This window comes from Asparagus officinalis, chromosome 5 (genome assembly GCF_001876935.1).
Source record: "Asparagus officinalis chromosome 5, Aspof.V1, whole genome shotgun sequence".
NCBI lineage: Eukaryota > Viridiplantae > Streptophyta > Magnoliopsida > Asparagales > Asparagaceae > Asparagus > Asparagus officinalis.
In genome coordinates this window covers 131,298,202-131,318,567 of record NC_033798.1, presented here as the reverse complement: position 1 = coordinate 131,318,567, position 20,366 = coordinate 131,298,202, and the positions used below count along the sequence as shown (strand labels likewise).

At 37.2% G+C, this 20,366-nt stretch overlaps 2 protein-coding genes across 3 annotated transcripts in view; one reads left to right on the top strand and one right to left on the bottom strand.

Annotated features, from left to right (window-relative positions):
* The window catches only part of LOC109841419, an 18,783-nt gene extending 2,780 nt beyond the window's left edge, over positions 1 to 16,003 (top strand). The window contains exons 4-8 of one of the 2 annotated variants that reach the window (XM_020410384.1): positions 5,714 to 5,790; positions 5,872 to 6,423; positions 7,341 to 7,874; positions 8,110 to 8,322; positions 15,183 to 16,003. In XM_020410384.1, the coding sequence (XP_020265973.1) occupies positions 5,714 to 5,790; positions 5,872 to 6,423; positions 7,341 to 7,874; positions 8,110 to 8,322; positions 15,183 to 15,572 (1,766 nt within the window). In that variant the 3' untranslated portion in view covers positions 15,573 to 16,003. Of the gene's footprint in view, positions 1 to 5,713; positions 5,791 to 5,871; positions 6,424 to 7,340; positions 7,875 to 8,109; positions 8,323 to 15,171 lie in introns of both variants that reach the window. The other variant, XM_020410385.1, reaches the window with a different exon arrangement.
* Positions 18,199 to 19,614, bottom strand: LOC109842650 (serine/threonine-protein phosphatase 7 long form homolog). Its single transcript, XM_020411495.1, has 4 exons — positions 19,079 to 19,614; positions 19,003 to 19,014; positions 18,671 to 18,845; positions 18,199 to 18,324 (listed from the first exon to the last, which is right to left on the bottom strand). Exons 1-4 carry the CDS (start codon positions 19,612 to 19,614, stop codon positions 18,199 to 18,201), a joined length of 849 nt encoding a protein of 282 aa, XP_020267084.1.

The following is a 20,366-nucleotide window of genomic DNA, read 5'->3' as shown; positions in this document are numbered from 1 at the left end:
TGTGTGTTGTTATATAATTGGGATTAGACTCAGGACACCCTTGCCCCTTAATCTCCCTATATATACATAGGATTTTCCTCTCTAATTATTTCTCTCCGCTTTTCTCACTATCATCTGCACAATTAAAAAAACTAAAAAAGAAAATCAGAACACCACAACCCACGGGAAATCACTCAAAAAACACAAGCATCCTATAATAATGTCAAATGGGAATACATAATACCACAACCTTAACAAAAAACACTACGAAAAGTCGAAAGCATAAGCATCCCTATGACAATGCCAATTGAGTTCTTTTTTAACCTTCGATTAGTTGAATTCATCTTTTATAATAGTGTTTGGATTTTTGGAAATGTAAATGGAATTCAAATTTTATGGTAGCGTGCGCTTCTTAGGCAGAGTTCGTTGTTTTATGATAATGTTGGCTTTTCTTAGGCAATGTAAGCAGAGTTCACTTTTTTATGATAATTATGTTAAGATTTCTTAGACAATGTTAGTGAAGTTCAATTTTTATAATAATGTTGGCGAAAATTATTGTACCTGAGTGGTGATAATGATTGGTATGAATGACATTTATATATCCCTTTAGTTTTCATATTCGTGTTAGAACTTTGTGGACACAGTGGACATTTAATGTTATGTTCTAATCCTATACCCTTTACAATAACAAATTTTTAAACATGACATAGGTATTAGAGATAGTGATAACAATTTAAACCAAACATATTATTAAAAATTTAACTCATTATAGTCTGTTGGATTATTATACCCGAGGATTATAATAGTTAAATTAGTCTCAGGATAAAACAAGTTCTCCATCCAAACACGGTCATAGGTGTGATGGTGTATTTAGTAAGATGATTTTTTTCCAGTTTCTGGGAAATAAATATCTTATAAATTTTTTGGTTATTTTTTATACTTAATTAGGGTGTGATGTAAAAAAAGGTAAACCATCAATCAGAAGATTTTAGTATTTACTAGAAGCTTTTTTATTTGAGTAAGAAAAATACTTTTTGAACCCAAAATTTGGGATAGGTCCATGGGACCAGTGACGTGTCAAGTTTTTTCAAAAGTGTATTTTTTTTTTCTCTTGCAAAGCTGGATAAATAAGAAAGGCAATTGGGGTTAGTTTCGGAATTTGTTTGAAGTTCTTTCTTCTCCTTTGTTCTGTATTTTGTCATCTCCATTCTTTTTTCCCCAACCTCTCATCTTCGGCTTTCTTCTAATTCATTTTCATTCATTTGTTTCTAAATGGAGAACAAATGAACGAGTGAAAGTTTATTTTTATTTTCTACATGATTCTAATTAATAGGGTCCAATTGGGACTATGCATAATCTAAATTGAGTTTTTTGATTGGATGCAATGGTCATTGGAATGGGTTTAATTAAATTCATTCAACTTGAGAAACCGATTGTCTTGCTTCTAATAGAAGAAGATGGAACTTTCATCAGCAGTGAAATTTGGTGAAACTAGAAGAGATAAGGTCTATTGACGGCATGATCTATGTAGGTAATAGAAAGCTAAAAGCTTCATTGTCAATGAGGGAGGACACGAGGGCATCAATGTTGACGAAGGTGATGGAGATGTATGGGAGTTTGGTCGGAAGCATTGGGGGTTTCATTTGCTAAATTGCAAGCTGGAGATCTAATGAGATTGTCTCTGATAAAAATATCTTTCATCTTCTATTAATTACGATTAACTGTAACTAGCTGTAATTCCACATTGGTAATGTCATGTCAACTATCCGATAAAATTGTCCCATTTTCGGGTCCTTCTAGAAGCACTCTTTGAATAATATTTGAAGAAATCTTAAATTCTAGCTAAGATTTTCTTAGAATTTAATTTTTGGATTTTAAGTAGTTATGAGATTTTATTTTATTACATATTTTATTTAGTTTTCTTTTGTTAGGATTTTATTTTTGTTTTGCTTCCTTTTATTAGGATTTGGTTAAAGTTTGATTTAGTTTCCAAATTTAGTTTTTCTCTTTTATGAATAAAATTGTTAGCACCTATGAGGAATAGACTATTGATTTGTGAAAGGATGCGGCATGTGAATTGCTAAGGTTTGGCATGTGAAATTTTGGGATTGTGAAACCCTTTGGTGTGAAGCCTAGTTAGTTATCTAAACCCTATTCTTTCAAATCCTAGCCCTCCATTTAAAAGACTATTTTAATCTCAACCTTCCCTTCACAAAAAAAAAGAAAAAATATTTCTCTAAACACATTCCTCTTAAATTTCCCAAGAAATTCTTAATAGGGTAGTGTTTATGGAACCAAAATTCAAAGTCAATTCCGAACAAGAAACAACATCATGATTTGAGTTTGCCAGAAGAAGTAAACAAATTAAAAGATAGACTCAGAGCCCGACCTTGAGTGAGAGACACAACTTGAGTCGGAGCAACTAGAGCAGAAAATTGATTAAAAGCCTGAACTTGAACTCAAAATTGAATGAGAACAAGAACATAATCTCAAGCCGAAAATAGAGTCGAATGTAGATTTAAGAGCTGAGCGCAATTTCAGTTCATAGCCCAAAATGGTGTCAAACCTAGAATGCGAACATCACATCGGTATGCAATGCAAACGCTCGGTTCAAGACTAATCATATTATTGAGTTTGTTATTTCAATGTTTCTACAATCAATTCAATATCTGGTTTTGCAGCTCATATTGAATATCCTGCAATCCATGATGGGACATTCCACTAGTCAAATGAATCATCATACTATATAATTACAAAACTTGATGCCTACTTTTCTCTAACAAGGAGCGATTTGATGCAAGATGATCATGGACTGTCAATCTGAAGATTTTAGGATTTACTAGAATATTTTTTATTTTAGTAATATTTGATGAAATCTTTAATTTTTGGTAAGATTTTCTGAGGATTTGATTTTAGGATTTTAAGTATCTCTAAGGGTTTTTTTGTTAGAGATTTTATTTAGTTTTCTTTTGTTAGGAATTTTTTAATATATTAGGATTTAGTGAGGATTTGATTTAGTTTCCAGATTTTATTTTTCTCTTCTATGAATAAAATTATAATCTTTATCAGAAATAGACTATTGATTAATGAAAGAAAAGTTCCTGAGATATCACATGTGAGTTGCTAATTTTGACATGTGAAGTGTTAGGATGCAAAGTCATTGCGTGTAAATACCTTAACTGTGATGCCTAGTTAGTTACTTAGTTATGTAAATCCTCTTCTTCCAAATCTTAACCCTCCATCCAAAGGGCTATTAGAATTGTAATCCTCCCATCAAAGATACCGTTCATGAAAGAACAATAACCAAAGTTATTGTTAAACAAATGAACAATAATTGAAGTGACTATCACAAATGAGTAAATGAAGTTAATAACTATGGTACTGCTCAGGCTCTCTCTTCCTTTTCCATTTCTGATGTCTCCGATCTCCGACTCCATTGAGTGAAACCTTTCTTGTGCGCCAGAGAGATCACTTTCTTCAAAAAAAGTTGGATCTCATCCCCTCAAGTCGTCGATGATTCGTATGCTCGGGCAAAGCTTCGAGGAGGCTGTCCGGTATCCATCGAAGTTTGTATAGCTCCAGATCATATCCGAACACAACTCTGGATAGTTAACCAAAGCTTAACAATCTAGAAGCTCCTTTTTAAATCCTGATCCAATTCGATTAGCCGCCAAAGTCCGCAATTTTAAGATCCTCATACTTTTCAATTGGATCTAGATAGGTATGGAAGACTCACAGTCGGAAGCCGCCTCCTTTTCGATTGGAGCGCAACCTATGTTCTGCATCACCCATGAACAATACCCGAATTAATGTTTCTTGGGAAATTTGACAATAAGGTAACTTGAGGATTAGGTTTTATTTGAAGGGAAGATTGACTTTAAATTAGTTTTTGGATGGAGGGCTAGGATTTAAAAGAAGAGGGTTAAAATAACTTACTAGGCTTCGCATCTCGAGACTTCACTGTCAAAACTAAGCAATGGACATGCCATGTCCAAGGAAATTTCATTTCATTAATCAATAGCCTTTTCCTCATGAACGATTATAATTTTATTTATAGAAGAGAAAAACTAAATGTGGAAACTAAATCAAATCCTAACCAAAGCATAATAAAATGAAACAAAATAAAATAAAATCATAACAAATGGAAACTTAATAAAACTCTCTAACAAATAAAATCTCAGAGATACTTGAAATCTTAAAATCAAATCCTATGAAAATTTTAGCTTAAATTAAAGATTTCATCAAACATAACTAAAATAAAAAAGATTCTAGCAAATCCTAAAAATTTTTGATCTATGGTCTATGATCATTGTGCACCAAGGTGCTATGTTGCGAGTGCTATGTAACACCTTATTTCGCAATATGTAATGTAGCAAACCTTAAATGTGACATAGCATTTTGAAATAGCATAGATGTAACTCTACATTATTATCCTTTTACAATATAGCATGTAACATTCCTATTTCAGTATAACATGCATTTTTAATATATCGTAGGCAATTTCAATAAATTTGTATTAGAGGCTTGCAAGTATTTTCCTTGTTTCTAATGTTTAGGTCTTGAAGTGCACAAGTATTTGCTTTTGGATTGTTTGTTGAACCTTGATGGCTTTATTGCGTGATTGGTATTTAACGATATCATTATGCTTGTGATTGTGAACTTGTGATTTGAAGAATGAAGTGCACTTGAAGCTGTGAACCAGATATGTGAATTTGTGATGATATCTTTCAACATTTTATCATCTTGTTTGTAAATTAGTATATCTTGTAATAGATTTTTCTGAAATCATGGTCCTACTGGTATGTATTTCTTATATATATATATTATATATATATATATATATATATATTAATATTATATATATATATATATATATATATATATATATTATATTATAATAGATAGAGAGCAGAGAGAGACGAAGAGGTAGAGATGGGAGGACCTTGGTACCAAAGTTACTTCAGCAACTTGGTAGTGATGTGGTGCTAATTTGGCCCTCGTACATCACACCTCGAAGATTACGAGTCTCAACCACTTTTCACGCACAGCTCCAATGTAGATGTAGCGAACGGATTACGCGCCCACATCACCTACCAAGTTGCTTGGACAGCATACTTGGTACCACAAGTTTTTTCATATTTTCATCAATGTATGATATATATATATATACTATATATATATATATATATATATATTATATATATATATATATATATATAATATTATATATATAATATATATATATATATATATATAATATATATATATATATATATATATTAATATATATATATTATAAAGCTATCGAGAAAGCCGAGTGTTATGTTATATGCTCTCATTCTTTTCAGCATCGCTGCTGATTGTTAAGTTATGGGTGTTTTGATCTAATGGAGTCATTTCGCAAATGTGACATCTTTTCAAATAGTAGTAGAGATTGTATTTTCACTGGAAAACAAATGCAATGTTTCAGATATATCAGATCATAGAGCAAGTGTAGTGGCATTCTTTGGCGAAGTCGATGCCAGTTCATAGTGAGAAATAACCTGAAACTGTTGAGGTTATACTGCCTCCAGGAGGACCTTTTGCTGCTAATTTGTTGTCCTTTTTGATTTTGGTTATCCTTGTTCTTTGTGTAGTTAACACCTTAATGTCTTCTATTTCTGAATTTTGAATGTAATATGTAAGTTTTAAACTTGCTTTCTTTCTTTCTGTTTTTTTTTTAAAAAAATTGCAGGATATGAGAATGCTACTGGTGAATGGGAGGATTATTCTCGTTATATCAATGTTGAAAGCATTGAAGCTGGCTCTACAGTAAGTATTACTCCATCTATTCTCTTTTTTATAACCTTTTTTTTAATTTATGTGTTAGGAAATGTTTTTGTTCATATGAAGGGTGTTTACAATGAGAATCCCTCTGTGATGTTCCACACTGGTTATGGATACAGTCCTCAGTTACCACCTTATGGACCATATTCTCCAGTGACAACTCCTCTTCCTTCTGGCAGCAGAGATAACCAGCTTTACTCTCAGCAATTCCCATTCCCTGGCCCTTATTACCAGCAAACACCTCCTCCTAGCATGTCCTATCTTACGTCGGCAACTCCAATGTCACAACCTGATGTGACTATGCCAGTTGAGCAAGGTGCATTTCTTGGTGATAGTTCAAATTCCCATGGCATGCTGTTTGGGCCAGGACCAGACTATTCTCTTCCATATAGTCCTTTTGGCACGGAAAATTTTGGTGGGAGTTCTGGTAACCCTGCTTTATATGATTTGCGACAAGGGTTTGATGGTTTTGGAAATAATGGGTTTTGGTCAGATTGGTTGAATTCTCCAGATGGGGCAGGATCCTTGAATCCAATGCCTTCGCCAGCAGCTTCGCCACAACCTGTTGGTGGATTTCGATCATTTGGACAGGGCATTGGACCTTTATCTTCTGGGATGGTATAGCTTCTTATCTGCAATCCTTATGTAACTAATACAACCTAAAGTAATAACCATCCAAGATGTTAGTATGTTTGTATTCACTTCTTATTCTGTCCATGATTTACATTAGGCTAGGTATATGTGCTTGCTGAAATGGTCACCCAGCGTAATTGAAACTTCTCATGCAATTAGCTAAACCGATGAAAATGTCTGCTGCAACTGATGAAAATGTCTGCTGCTTCATTTCTTGTATGAGCCATTTCTTTGATATTTATAGACAATACGAAGAAAAAAGAAAGGAAAAAAGGAAAGTACAGCTAAAATAAAGCTAATTAAGATGAGAAATTCTGAAAGTTGTTTAACTTTGTTTACATTCTTCTTCTTACTATAGTTAAGATGTTCTTGATCACTTAACTCATATGGCAAATACACTATTAGACCAAATCATCGGTTATAACTTATAAGCATGCGGGTGTTTATGTAGAGGTGCCAACTGGTACTTTTACTGCTTTCTGTGAATCAAAGTCTGAGTTTCAGTTCTCTGTGGATATCATTTGCTTCCAACACTTACTCTTTCACATTTCAAACATTTCAGATATTAAGAAGGTACCCTTGCGTAACTAGTACTGGTGGGTCATCCATTCTAAGCGGACTGCTATTTAATCTGGGTTGTCCATTCCCCTAATTAATATGAACCCCACCCCACTAAAAAGAAAAGAAAAAAGGAAACAAAGAAAAAAGGAAAGGAACCCCTCCCGAAAAGATAAAAAAGGAGTAAGACTCGCAAACAAACAAGCCTATGAGGTCCTAGTTATTATGCTTTTTTATATTGATCTAAATAGTAAAATTAATTTCTATTTTTGTGTTAGCCTGGAATGATCATGTTAGCTAGACTCTTTATCTAACATGCCTAATCTACGCATGACACTGTTCAGGTCTCTCAAGACCAAAAACCTATGTATGGTTTTGGATCATCACTCGGCTCATATGATGGAGGGTACTTTCATGGTGGGGTGTATCATCAGGGAAGTAATTATGGAGGATCTATTCACAGCTTAGGAACTAATGGGCATAGCTTTCTCGCAGTCGATAAAGGAAGAAGGAGAGGAAAAGGGGGTGCCTCCTTATGTAACTGTAATGGTGCTCTTGATTTTCTCAATGAGCAAAACCGAGGACCGCGGGCCACTAGGCCGAAAAAATTGATCATGGAACACAGCTTTCCAGATGACAGTAAGAGTGGCAATTCTCATGCACGGCCTGTCAGTGAGTTATATAATAGTCCAGACTTTTCTACTGACTACACCGATGCCAAGTTTTTTATTATCAAATCTTATAGTGAGGATAATGTTCATAAGAGTATCAAGTATGGTGTTTGGGCGAGCACTGCTAATGGGAACAGAAAGTTAGATTCTGCTTATCATGAAGCAAAAGAAAAAGGACACTCCTGCCCAGTTTTCCTCTTTTTCTCGGTAACTTCATATTTCTGTCACATTATGACCTTCAAATCACAAGAAGCAGACAGTTGATGACCTGCTTAGTTTATTTTCTGTAATCGCAGACTTCTTTCCTATTTTAAATCTGTAGTTTGGATTCACAAAAACTGTTCTACATTCCTCTTATTTTCCTTTCTATTTCATCTTTAATTTTGGCCAGTGTTTTTGTTCAGTTGCAAGTCATTTTTCTTGTTTTGACCGGTATTTGCAGGTTAATGCCAGTGCGCAATTCTGTGGAGTGGCTGAGATGATTGGACCTGTTAACTTTGAGAAGAATGTGGATTTCTGGCAACAGGACAAGTGGAGTGGCCAGTTTCCTGTCAAGTGGCATATCATTAAAGATGCTCCTAACAGTTTGTTTCGTCATATCATTCTAGAAAACAATGACAACAAGCCCGTAACCAACAGCAGAGACACCCAAGAGGTGAGATTTTTTTCCTCAATCCTCATCACGTTTAATGTTTCATACTGGGCTTATTCCTTTAGATTTTCATTCTAGAAAACATTGACCTTATGTTGAGTGCTGAATGAAAAACTAATTAACATGTTACTGAAAGACTGAAATGACTCAATTTCAAATGGCATTAAGACTCTCATATTCTACTTTCAGCACTCCTTTGCTTTCTTAGCTCCCCCTTGAAGTTGCTTTAAATTTTTTTTATAAATTGTTTATTTGAAATGTACTACTTATCATAACAGTTAATTCACAAATAAATAAGTGAAGTCATAATTGAGGTATTTAAAGTTTTGAACTTGGGTAATAAACTGGTATTTATGTTCAATAAATATTTTAAATTTTCAGTCAGCTAGATTTGGACCTTCTCCATAAAGGGTTAGATTACATGACAGGGCTAAAAAAACCTCTCATTACTGAATAGGGTTAGGAACCTCAAGTCCTTTGCGTAGTTTGAACGTTGGTTTGTAAATTATGATAAGCTTTCTGGTAAGCCTCATGTACTTTCTTTTTTTGTTAATTTTTTCTTTGGGGAGTTTGTTCCCCATCATTTCTACACTTTTGGTAGTTTCTGTAGGATTTCCTAGTTGTCTGATTGCCTATTGGACTGTCTTATTCGTCACTGGTCCATTAGGGACTTGTTTGGTTAAAAAAATTTGCAAGCGTCAGTGCGTGGGAGTTAAAGGATGGGATTACATTATGAAAATATTTATAGATAAAAACACTGCTTTTGGAGGAGACCCTCGGTTTATGCTTCCACCTCTTGGATGGAATTAGCTTAATCCCTACTTCTTGCTAACTCCCTTCAGTTGGTGATTCATTATCTTTAGGGTGTGTTTGGCAAATTCAAAATTGAACTAGGCTAGACTAGTTTTTCCCCTCTCTTAGCTAGGCCAAAGTTGAACCTTATGAGGGTTTGGTTCACTAAAGAACTAGTTCAGGAGTAAGATTTTGAACTAGGAAGAACTAGTTCAATTTGAACTCAATTTTTTGCCAAACTAAACAAGAAGGTTTTGGACCAATGTTGTACCACGTGAAGCAAGTTTTGTGGAGTTGCCGAACACACCCTTTTAGATTCTCTCATTATATTGTTTCTGATACGGGTGTATCTTTTTTTCGGAACTTAGCGATCCTCATTGGAGCTTTGAGGATAGATGATTCTCATGGTAACTTGAGAATAGAGGTGTAAAACAACACAGTGGAACGCAGGTTGAAGCGTGGAACGAGATGACGAATCGAAGAATCGAAGCATCCAGTTTTCAGCCCGTGAGTCGACTCATACATCATACATGTACATGAGTCGAATCATCAGGTTGAGTCGACTCATGCCTGTCATGAGTCGACTCATGCATGTTTATGAGTCGACTCATCGAGGGTTTCCTAGTTTGTTTGGGTTTCTGTTTACATATTTTCATGTGGGGTTTAGGCTTGGTTACTTACCACTCTGTCATCCACGTTATTACACCTATAAAAGGGATTGTTTAGGGTTTCTAATCAATCAGATGTAATCAAAGAGAGATTCTAATCAAGAGAGATTAGGGTTTAGAGAGAATTAAGAGTTTGTTCTCAATTTTAGTGAGATTGTGAGAGAGGGATTGTAATCTTTTCATACTCATAATCTAGAGGGTATTTTCCTTCGCCACATACTGAATTATTCTTGTGTTTCTGTCATCCTCTTCTCAACCCACATTTGATATTTTCACGATCAAAGGTGCTCGCACGGCGACTCGTATCAAGTTGGTATCAGAACGATCAGATCCTGTGAAGAGGCATCCTGTGTATGATCCTGACTCGATCGCAATACAAGAAACTAGGCGAGATCCTTATTTCATTGGAAGGAGTCCAGAAATTAAGAAGAAGATGACCGAAGGGGATAATTCAGCAAGACTTGATACAATAGAGAAGCAGATCGAGACGATCGGTTCTACACTCAATCAGCTCGTAGGTCTCATCAATGGAAAGGATAAAAAGGAGGAATTTTCTTCGAAAGGTAAGAAGAAGCTCGAAGAGTCCGATGGAGAGGGCGAGAAAACTGGTTCTGATGAGGAGGCCGAGATTGGAAGAGTCCGATGGAGAGGGCGAGAAAACTGGTTCTGATGAGGAGGCCGAGATTGTTAAGACTGCTCCACATCAAGGGGGTACTGGTTCTGATGAGGAGGCCGAGATTGTTAAGACTGCTCCACATCAAGGGGGTAAGAATTACTACTAGAACTTAAAAATTAATTTCAAGGTGGAGATTCCTGTTTATGATGGGAGTGTCAATGTGGAGAAGGTCGATGATTGGATCGAGCGCATGGAGATGTATTTCACTCTCTATGGATATTCATCCAAGGAGAAGATTATGTTCGCGACTTTGAAGCTTTCAGGGCACGCGTTAACGTGGTGGAAATCCTACTGTAAGCAGGAGAAAAAGACGGTGTCGTGGAACAAGTTTGAGGAACTACTGAGAAAGTAGTTCTATCCAGTGGGGTTCCTTGAGGAACGTTGGTATAAGTGGTACGGCTTGCGCCCAAGATTCAATCAGACCATTCAAGAGTACACGACGGAGTTCCAGCGGCAGGCGATGATTCTAAACATCGCGACGAACGAATACTCCATCTTCATGAAGTACATGGTGGGTCCGAACGAATACATCCGAAAAGAGATGAAGTTATTCACGGTCGAGTCTATTGCAGAGGCAAGCGTGAAGGCTATTGCCATCGAGGGCAAACAGAAGAAGAGCAACGAGACGAAGAGAGATGCAAAACAAGCAGGAGGTGAGTCTGGTGGTTCCAAACCTAAGGAGGAGAAGAAGAGTGATCCAGGAAAAGCAGAACTGATTTGTAGTCACTGCGAAAAGACAGGACATATCGCTAATCGATGCTGGGAGAAATATCCTCATCTCAAGCCAATGGGGTTGAAGAAGAAAGAGGAGAAAAAGGCATACGTGATAGCACAGGGTTCGAAGGAAGTTCCCGGGATGACAGAGCCCAATAGCAGTCTCAATCTTATGGCGGAGAAACATGTCACGAAAGAGGACGAAGACCTCCGAGAGCAGCTCTTTGTGCTGAAGTTGCAAGTGAAGACCAGTTCGATTGATACCATTGTTGATCCAGACAGCGAAAAGAATTTGATATTCGAGACCTTGGTTCTGAAGCTGGATCTGAAGACAGTCAAGCATTCGAAACCCTATCCATTGGGGTGGATTCAGAAGGAGACGGGACTAAGTGTAGTTGATCAATGCACTGTCAGATTTGCGCTCCACGAGTCGTATATTGACGAGGTCGCGTGCGACGTCGTTCCATTGGATATTTGTCAGATTATACTGGGTAATCCGTACTTGTGGGATGGATACACGATCTACGAAAGGCGGGCTCAGAAGTACACATTCACCAAGGATGGTGAAAAATTCATATTTCGTTCGGCGTCTCTTCCGAGGAAGGCAGATTTGACGACGGTGACGCGAGCGAAGAGGCTAGTGAATGCAAGCAAGAAGTTCGTCTTGCTGTGGAGTTACATGTTGGAGCGGAAGACGACTACGATGAGGTGAGGAACGAATGAGTCGTTTCTAGTTGTACGTCGATATCAGGTTCCTAGTAAAGCCAGGTGGTACAGAAAGGATGGAGGAGCTCGTGAGTTTCCTCAGCTGAAATTCTAACTTGAATGAGACTTCAAGTTCCTAAAGGGGGACCCATGATACGGGTGTATCTTTTCTTCGGAACTTAGCGATCCTCATGGGAGCTTGAGGATAGATGATTCTCATGGTAACTTAAGAATAGAGATGTAAAACAACACAGTGGAACGCAGGTTGAAGCGTGGAACGAGACGACGAATCTTTATGATGGGAGTGTCAATGTGGAGAAGGTCGATGATTGGATCGAGCGCATGGAGATGTATTTCACTCTCTATGGATATTCATCCAAGGAGAAGATTATGTTCGCGACTTTGAAGCTTTCAGGGCACGCGTTAACGTGGTGGAAATCCTACTGTAAGCAGGAGAAAAAGACGGTGTCGTGGAACAAGTTTGAGGAACTACTGAGAAAGTAGTTCTATCCAGTGGGGTTCCTTGAGGAACGTTGGTATAAGTGGTACGGCTTGCGCCCAAGATTCAATCAGACCATTCAAGAGTACACGACGGAGTTCCAGCGGCAGGCGATGATTCTAAACATCGCGACGAACGAATACTCCATCTTCATGAAGTACATGGTGGGTCCGAACGAATACATCCGAAAAGAGATGAAGTTATTCACGGTCGAGTCTATTGCAGAGGCAAGCGTGAAGGCTATTGCCATCGAGGGCAAACAGAAGAAGAGCAACGAGACGAAGAGAGATGCAAAACAAGCAGGAGGTGAGTCTGGTGGTTCCAAACCTAAGGAGGAGAAGAAGAGTGATCCAGGAAAAGCAGAACTGATTTGTAGTCACTGCGAAAAGACAGGACATATCGCTAATCGATGCTGGGAGAAATATCCTCATCTCAAGCCAATGGGGTTGAAGAAGAAAGAGGAGAAAAAGGCATACGTGATAGCACAGGGTTCGAAGGAAGTTCCCGGGATGACAGAGCCCAATAGCAGTCTCAATCTTATGGCGGAGAAACATGTCACGAAAGAGGACGAAGACCTCCGAGAGCAGCTCTTTGTGCTGAAGTTGCAAGTGAAGACCAGTTCGATTGATACCATTGTTGATCCAGACAGCGAAAAGAATTTGATATTCGAGACCTTGGTTCTGAAGCTGGATCTGAAGACAGTCAAGCATTCGAAACCCTATCCATTGGGGTGGATTCAGAAGGAGACGGGACTAAGTGTAGTTGATCAATGCACTGTCAGATTTGCGCTCCACGAGTCGTATATTGACGAGGTCGCGTGCGACGTCGTTCCATTGGATATTTGTCAGATTATACTGGGTAATCCGTACTTGTGGGATGGATACACGATCTACGAAAGGCGGGCTCAGAAGTACACATTCACCAAGGATGGTGAAAAATTCATATTTCGTTCGGCGTCTCTTCCGAGGAAGGCAGATTTGACGACGGTGACGCGAGCGAAGAGGCTAGTGAATGCAAGCAAGAAGTTCGTCTTGCTGTGGAGTTACATGTTGGAGCGGAAGACGACTACGATGAGGTGAGGAACGAATGAGTCGTTTCTAGTTGTACGTCGATATCAGGTTCCTAGTAAAGCCAGGTGGTACAGAAAGGATGGAGGAGCTCGTGAGTTTCCTCAGCTGAAATTCTAACTTGAATGAGACTTCAAGTTCCTAAAGGGGGACCCATGATACGGGTGTATCTTTTCTTCGGAACTTAGCGATCCTCATGGGAGCTTGAGGATAGATGATTCTCATGGTAACTTAAGAATAGAGATGTAAAACAACACAGTGGAACGCAGGTTGAAGCGTGGAACGAGACGACGAATCGAAGAATCGAAGCATCCAATTTTCAGCCCGTGAGTCGACTCATACATGTACATAAGTCGACTCATCAGGTTGAGTCGACTCATGCCTGTCATGAGTCGACTGACGAAACCCAGCCGTTTTGTCGAAAGTTTTTGACGAGTCGACTCACCTCATCATGAGTCGACTCACTTGGCATGAGTCGACTCATGCATGTTTATGAGTCAATCATCGAGGGTTTCCTGGTTTATTTGGGTTTTTGTTTACACGTTTTTTTGTGGGGTTTAGGTTTGGTTACTTACCACTTCGTCACCCACGTTGTTACACCTATAAAAGGGGTTGTTTAGGGTTTCTAATCAATCAGATGTAATCAAAGAGAGATTCTAATCAAGAGAGATTAGGGTTTAGAGAGATTTGAGAGTTTGTTCTCGATTATAGTGAGATTGTGAGAGAGAGATTATAATCTTTTCATACTCATAATCTAGAGAGGGTATTTTCCTTCGCCACATACTGAATTATTCTTGTGTTTCTGTTATCCTCTTCTCAACCCACCTTTGATAATTCCGCGATCAAAGGTGCTCGCACGGCGACTCGTATCAGTTTCCACAAGTTATTCTGTAGAATTTCAAATTTTCTATATCTCCTATTACTTTTTTCTTCAACATTTATCAATACATTTTACTAGTTGTTGACCTCTTGGTCGATTTAAATCGTCTTCAATATAGATGTCTACGTCCTTCTGTCAATGTTCTTTGGTGCTCTCTCATGCTATACTTGATAATCTTTGCATGGTATCTAGTCTTCATAAAAGGAAAAGGAATATATTGACCATCTTTCTGAAAAATAGGAAACATTCTCTCTTTAAATATTACAAGATGACATCAGATTACAGAAATCCAAAATAAGCCTTTGAATTAGTAGAAAAGCCAGGGAGCTTATGTTTGAGACTCTTTATGATTTCCTTTTTTTAAGAAACCTGGAATTTCCATAACAGGACTTGAGCGCGGTACCATTTTTTTCTCTTGCAATTTTGGTTCTAAACACAACTTGATTTCATTTTAGGATTTTATAGTGAACTGAAATCATGAAACATGTGAATTCCAATTCTAGGTTTCCCTCAAAGAACTCGTGTGCTACTAAGTTACCTAAACGACATCAGTTAAAATTTCCAAGCTTCCAACTACATGTTAAGAACTCGAATCCTGTGGCATCATCTAAATCTCTAGTTCAATTCCATAGGCAACTCCGTCATACTTGACTTCCTTAATCCAAAATACATGGAATTTTCCATCAAAAGTATGCACTGTATAATGCGATGCCTTGGGAGATTTCAATTTGCAATTGAACTTTGTTCCATTTTCACTTGTGTCATGAATTGTCCGTTTGCACATTTGATGCTAGGTTGTGCCACTGTGTGCCATACCACGTTAGTATTTGTGTTTATTTGATTTTTGTCAGAAAATCTGCAGGTGAAATTGGATCGGGGTCTGGAGATGTTGAGCATCTTCAAGAAACATGAAGCTGATATGTCAATTCTTGATGACTTTGATTTCTACGAGGAAAGGCAGAAAGCCATGCAGGAAAGGAAGTCCAGACAACAGCATGGGCAATCCAACCCTACATTTCCTGTCTTGTCAGCTGCCATTGATGAGCTAAACTACTCGGCACCAAAATCTGGGGAGGTGATGAGTCAAATTTCAAAGACCTTTGCTGAGGTGGTACGGCTGGATGAAGGGAAAACTCCAGATTCAAAGGCAGATAAAGGTAACTCCACCACCACCCTAGCTGCTGCTGCTGCTGCTGCTAAGACCGAGGATTTTAAGGAGGAAGCTACAGCAGAGGTTGCTCAAAATAGTTAAGAGCGTTCAGCCGGAAGCTTTACCATCCTCTCTGTCATGCATCCGTCTGTTTCTTGTTTTATTCATCACAAGTTTGGACGCAGTGACTGCTGGAATCACACGATGACAAAGACCGTGGAAATGATCACTTCTGGAGGCCGCAACAAGCATGGTTGTAAAGTATACAGATGTTTCAGGAATCTTTGGTTGTAACCTCGGTTTTTTGTCTTCTTCCTATTTGTTATTTTGCGTTGTGCTTGTTGGTTTTGTTTTCTTTTTCAGTCATCTTTCCTTGTTCTTTAATGGCAGAGTTTATTGGAGCTGATGTTTCTCCCAGCTCTTTTAAAGTTCTAGGTCTAGATGAATAAAATTTCAGCCCCCGGGGTACTAGTTTGTATATTGAATCTTTGCGTCTTTAAAACAGTAAAAGGACATTGTGTTGAGTGAGGCTGCAAATTTTTATGTAATTGAATATTTGCGATGCTAGCTTTTAACTTATATATATATATATATATATATATAAAGCTTTTATCATTTTTATTCTTTCTATCCAATTTATTTTTGCTTGGTTATATACTTCTTGTCTGGTTATCATTTTGATCGGTCTTATCCTACTAACAGTTGAATTTGTGTCATCTGAATCACTATTTTCTACCATGTAAATATACTTCTTAAATAATTTTTATGTTTCTTTTTAAGGATAAAATTTCATTAATTTATTTATCATCTGTTGATTCTACATACTTATACTTTAAGTCTTCTATTTTTCTTTAATTTCTTCTAACTTTTCTTTTTCATTATTTTCTGATTCTATAATAACTTGTATTGTTTCAATATCTGTGGGTGCTTTTAGTAATTTAGATTCTAAGTATTCTTCATTTAATTTTCTTATGGTTATATATTCTTTTTTCTTTTCATCTATTTTTAACATATTTGACCATTATAAAGCTGTTGGTTCTTTGTTGGGTTTATTTGTTATTTTTGGTTGTTTTCTTTATAATTGTTGATTTACTATTCTCAAACTCTTGAATTACTTCTGATTTTTTATTTATTTGTTGTAATGTTGCAAACATCTACTCATTTAAAAGATTTAAACTAGTCTGTTTTTCTTTTAATTGTAGGTCATTATCTGATATATAATTTAATATTTTAGTTATATGTTCTGTTGGTATTTTGTCTTTATTTGTATCTATATGCTCTAGATGCTTGTAGGGTTTAGTCTTATAATAACAGTTCTCGAAATCATTAATTAAATCCATGTGTCCGTATTTTTCCTTACTCTGCTAGTACTTAGTTTTATCTTGTTTATGTTACTATGTAACAAAAGGCCTATGATTCTTCATAAAAATTGAGTTGTCCTTATCTGTGATTCAAGATTGAAATTTGGGGCATCAGTAAAAACATGCAAATCATCTTTAGGTTTAGGTATTGCAACCTTAGGGATATTTAACACTAGCTGCTTTATTCGGATATTTAACACTAGCTGCTTTATTCTATTTACTGTATTCTTTTATAATTCTGTTAACTCTATACTTATCTTGTCTGTATCCTATCTGGATATAGGTCTATCATTTCTTTTCTATTTTTTTATTATTTTATTTATTTTTTTAATTAATGGATCAATTAATTTGGATAAATTTTAAAAATATTTTCTTCCATAATTTAATATTCCTATCTGGATATAGGTCTATCATTTCTTTTCTATATATATATTTTTTGTTATTTTATTTATTTTTTAAATTAATGAATCAATTAATTTGGATAAATTTTAAAAATATTTTCTTCCATAATTTAATATTCCTATAAAAGTCTAAATATTTTTTAAGGTTTTTATTTCAAGAAAGCTTTTAATTTTCTTTATTATAGGAGAGCAATTCTTGTGTCAACTTAAGTGGATAGCAAAAAGCTATCCACCAAACTTTTTAGCCACTCTATTGCCTAGAGATCCTTGCCTGATATGAAAAGGTTCTTTATATTAATAAAGGAGGAATTTTCAAAATCTACCCCTTTACACTTTTATTTGTAAAAAACGACCCGTTTTAAAAAAAAATTCAAAAACCGACCTAGTTTCAGCCTTGGCGCTGAAACCATGTCGGTTTTTGAAAATTTTTATCCAAAACTTCATGGGAGTTCAACTCCCGTGAAGTTTAGCATATTTTTAAACTTCACGGGAGTTGAACTCCCGTGAAATTTTTTAAGTTGGACAAACTTCACGGGAGTTCAACTCCCGTGAAGTCTGTTGGGAGAGCAAAAACTCCACGGGAGTTGAACTCCCGTGGAGTTACAGGCTCATTTCCAGAAACCTGAAAAGAGCTGGAATTGTGACTGTGTACACAATTCTACATTGATACAAGTTTATATTTTCCTGTTAACAATAATTGATCTCATATACAATGAATTACAACAATATGAATCAATAATTCAACCGAAATGGAGCATGAATCAAACAATACTCACAAAGAGCCTGTTAACAATAATTGAGCTCATATACACTGAATCTCAACACTATATACATAATTCAACCAAAATGCAAAATGGAGCACGAATCAAACAATACTCACAAATAGTACATATATAAGCAATATCAAATCCACAAAAGTATAGTATTTGAAAATTCATAAAAGTTAGAAAATTTAACGAAATAAGCTCAGATTCTCTGCCCACCTACTCTTACACCTGAACGTGAATTAAGCTTCCAAGGACACGCCACTGAATCCTGAATCTCGGGCATATGCGCATCAATATCAGCTTCAATGCTATCAAAAGCACGGACCTGCGAGGTAAACAATTTATTAAGCACCATCTCAATAAAAAATGTTATAATTTAGCTTAGAAACGTACATAGTCTCTCTCAATCATCCCACTAGTGATATTGAGATGATTAGAAACGTACATAGTCTCTAAAGCATGTGTCCAGCTGATGGCTGTGGGTCACGTGTGATCCACCAACGTGTGATATCCTAATACCAACGCATATACGCGGTATAGTCAACAGCATTGGCTCTCGTCTCCTGTATGAAATCCCACCGTCGAGTCCACCTGTCTATGTATGCCGCACGGACTATAGCCCAGTCAGTACGGTGCGAAGTAAGTCGACGCCGACGATCGATCGCCTAGACAGGCTCTGGCACATGATGGTCCATCAGAAATTGCCGTAGTACACGATCAAAAACATGCATCTCCACGATCTCCCAACAAATCAAGGGAACTCTTGCTGTCCACAAGTCAGGTGAGTCTAGGCAGATAGATGCAAGTGTATGCATGTCGAGCACCGACGGTGAATAGGGTGTCCATCTGAACTGAAATAAGGTAAAACATTTATCAGTATCAACAACAAAACTATAATATTCGTAACGAATCGAGTTTTATATTTAACTATTCGTGTTGGAGGCCATCAAGCTCATTTCGATAAAACGCCCGGTGTCGCGTCGTGGATTTGTAGTTAGCGTACCGCACGTTATACCTATTTTGCATAAAGAATATATCAGTTCAAATTCAGTTGAATAAAAATGTGTGGACAATTATACCTGTATGCCAGTGGAAACTGTCCTTGTAAGTCACGGTGCACAAGTAAAGTCGGTCTGCCAACATGAATGCGCTCCCATGACCAAATCTGGATCAAAGTGCAGCATCCCTTGAATTCTTTATTCTGCATTAAGGATACTCTACCCAGTTCTCTGTACAAGTATGCCAACACCGCAGTGCCCCATGATCGTCCACCGCAGACACTAAAATCCTCAATCAATGGTAGCCATCGTGCATGTACAAGAGTCTTGCTCGCATTAGGAAATAGCATGCACCCTATCATGTGTAATATGTACGCATGAGCATGAAACAGAAGCGTCTCAATGGAGGCATCTGCTGGTATATCTCCCTGAAATGTCTGACGAAGCCACGATAGCTTCATCGCACCACTCCGCAAGTCGGGTACCTGACCAAGAAGCCTAGCACATACCTCAAACCAATTATGGTCATCGGTGCCCGTAACTGCCAGACCATCGATGCGGAGCCCAAGTATGACGGCTACGTCATGTAAGGTGATAGTACACTCTCCTATATGCATGAGAAAGGTGTTGGTCTCTGGCCTCCACCTATCAATCAATACAGTGATAATCGGCCAATCAAGCCTAATATATCGTACTTTCGAACACTCCCGGAACCCAGCTTGAGCAACAGGCTGTAGTACTCTCTCATCCTCAATGACCTAAGCTGAATGACTCTGGGAATGTTTGACCATGGTGATGTCTGGTACTAGCTGCACGTCAAATAGAATTGATTAAGTATAGTGAGAAAAATTAAAATTAGTGCCAATGCTAATGAATATATATACAAAAGATATTTTACCTGTCCTGAGCCAATATGGTCTGAACAGTGACTCGCCTGGAGGGTCACAACATCGGCGCGTATCGGTCCCGGATCCATAATGAATATAACTGAGAAAAATATTCGTAGACAATGTACAATGTGTTAGATCCTTCTGTTGAAATACTGACTTAGTTATATATAAACAACAAATGAGTGTGTAATGTGGAGAAAGCAATAACTTGAAACGAAACATTAAATTTATATAACATAGAACAAAACGCTACAAATTACATGCACAAATGCCATATGGAAACAAACACAGAACGATGTGCTACAAATTACATGCACAAATGCCATACTGAAACAAACACAGAACGAAACGCTACAAATTACAACATTAACGCCTAATCCTAGATGGACAAGTGTTTTTGTTATGGCCTGGTTGATCGCATCTACTGCACTTATTTCTCCTCATAACTCCTTCACAACCGTCATCCATACAATTTCTAA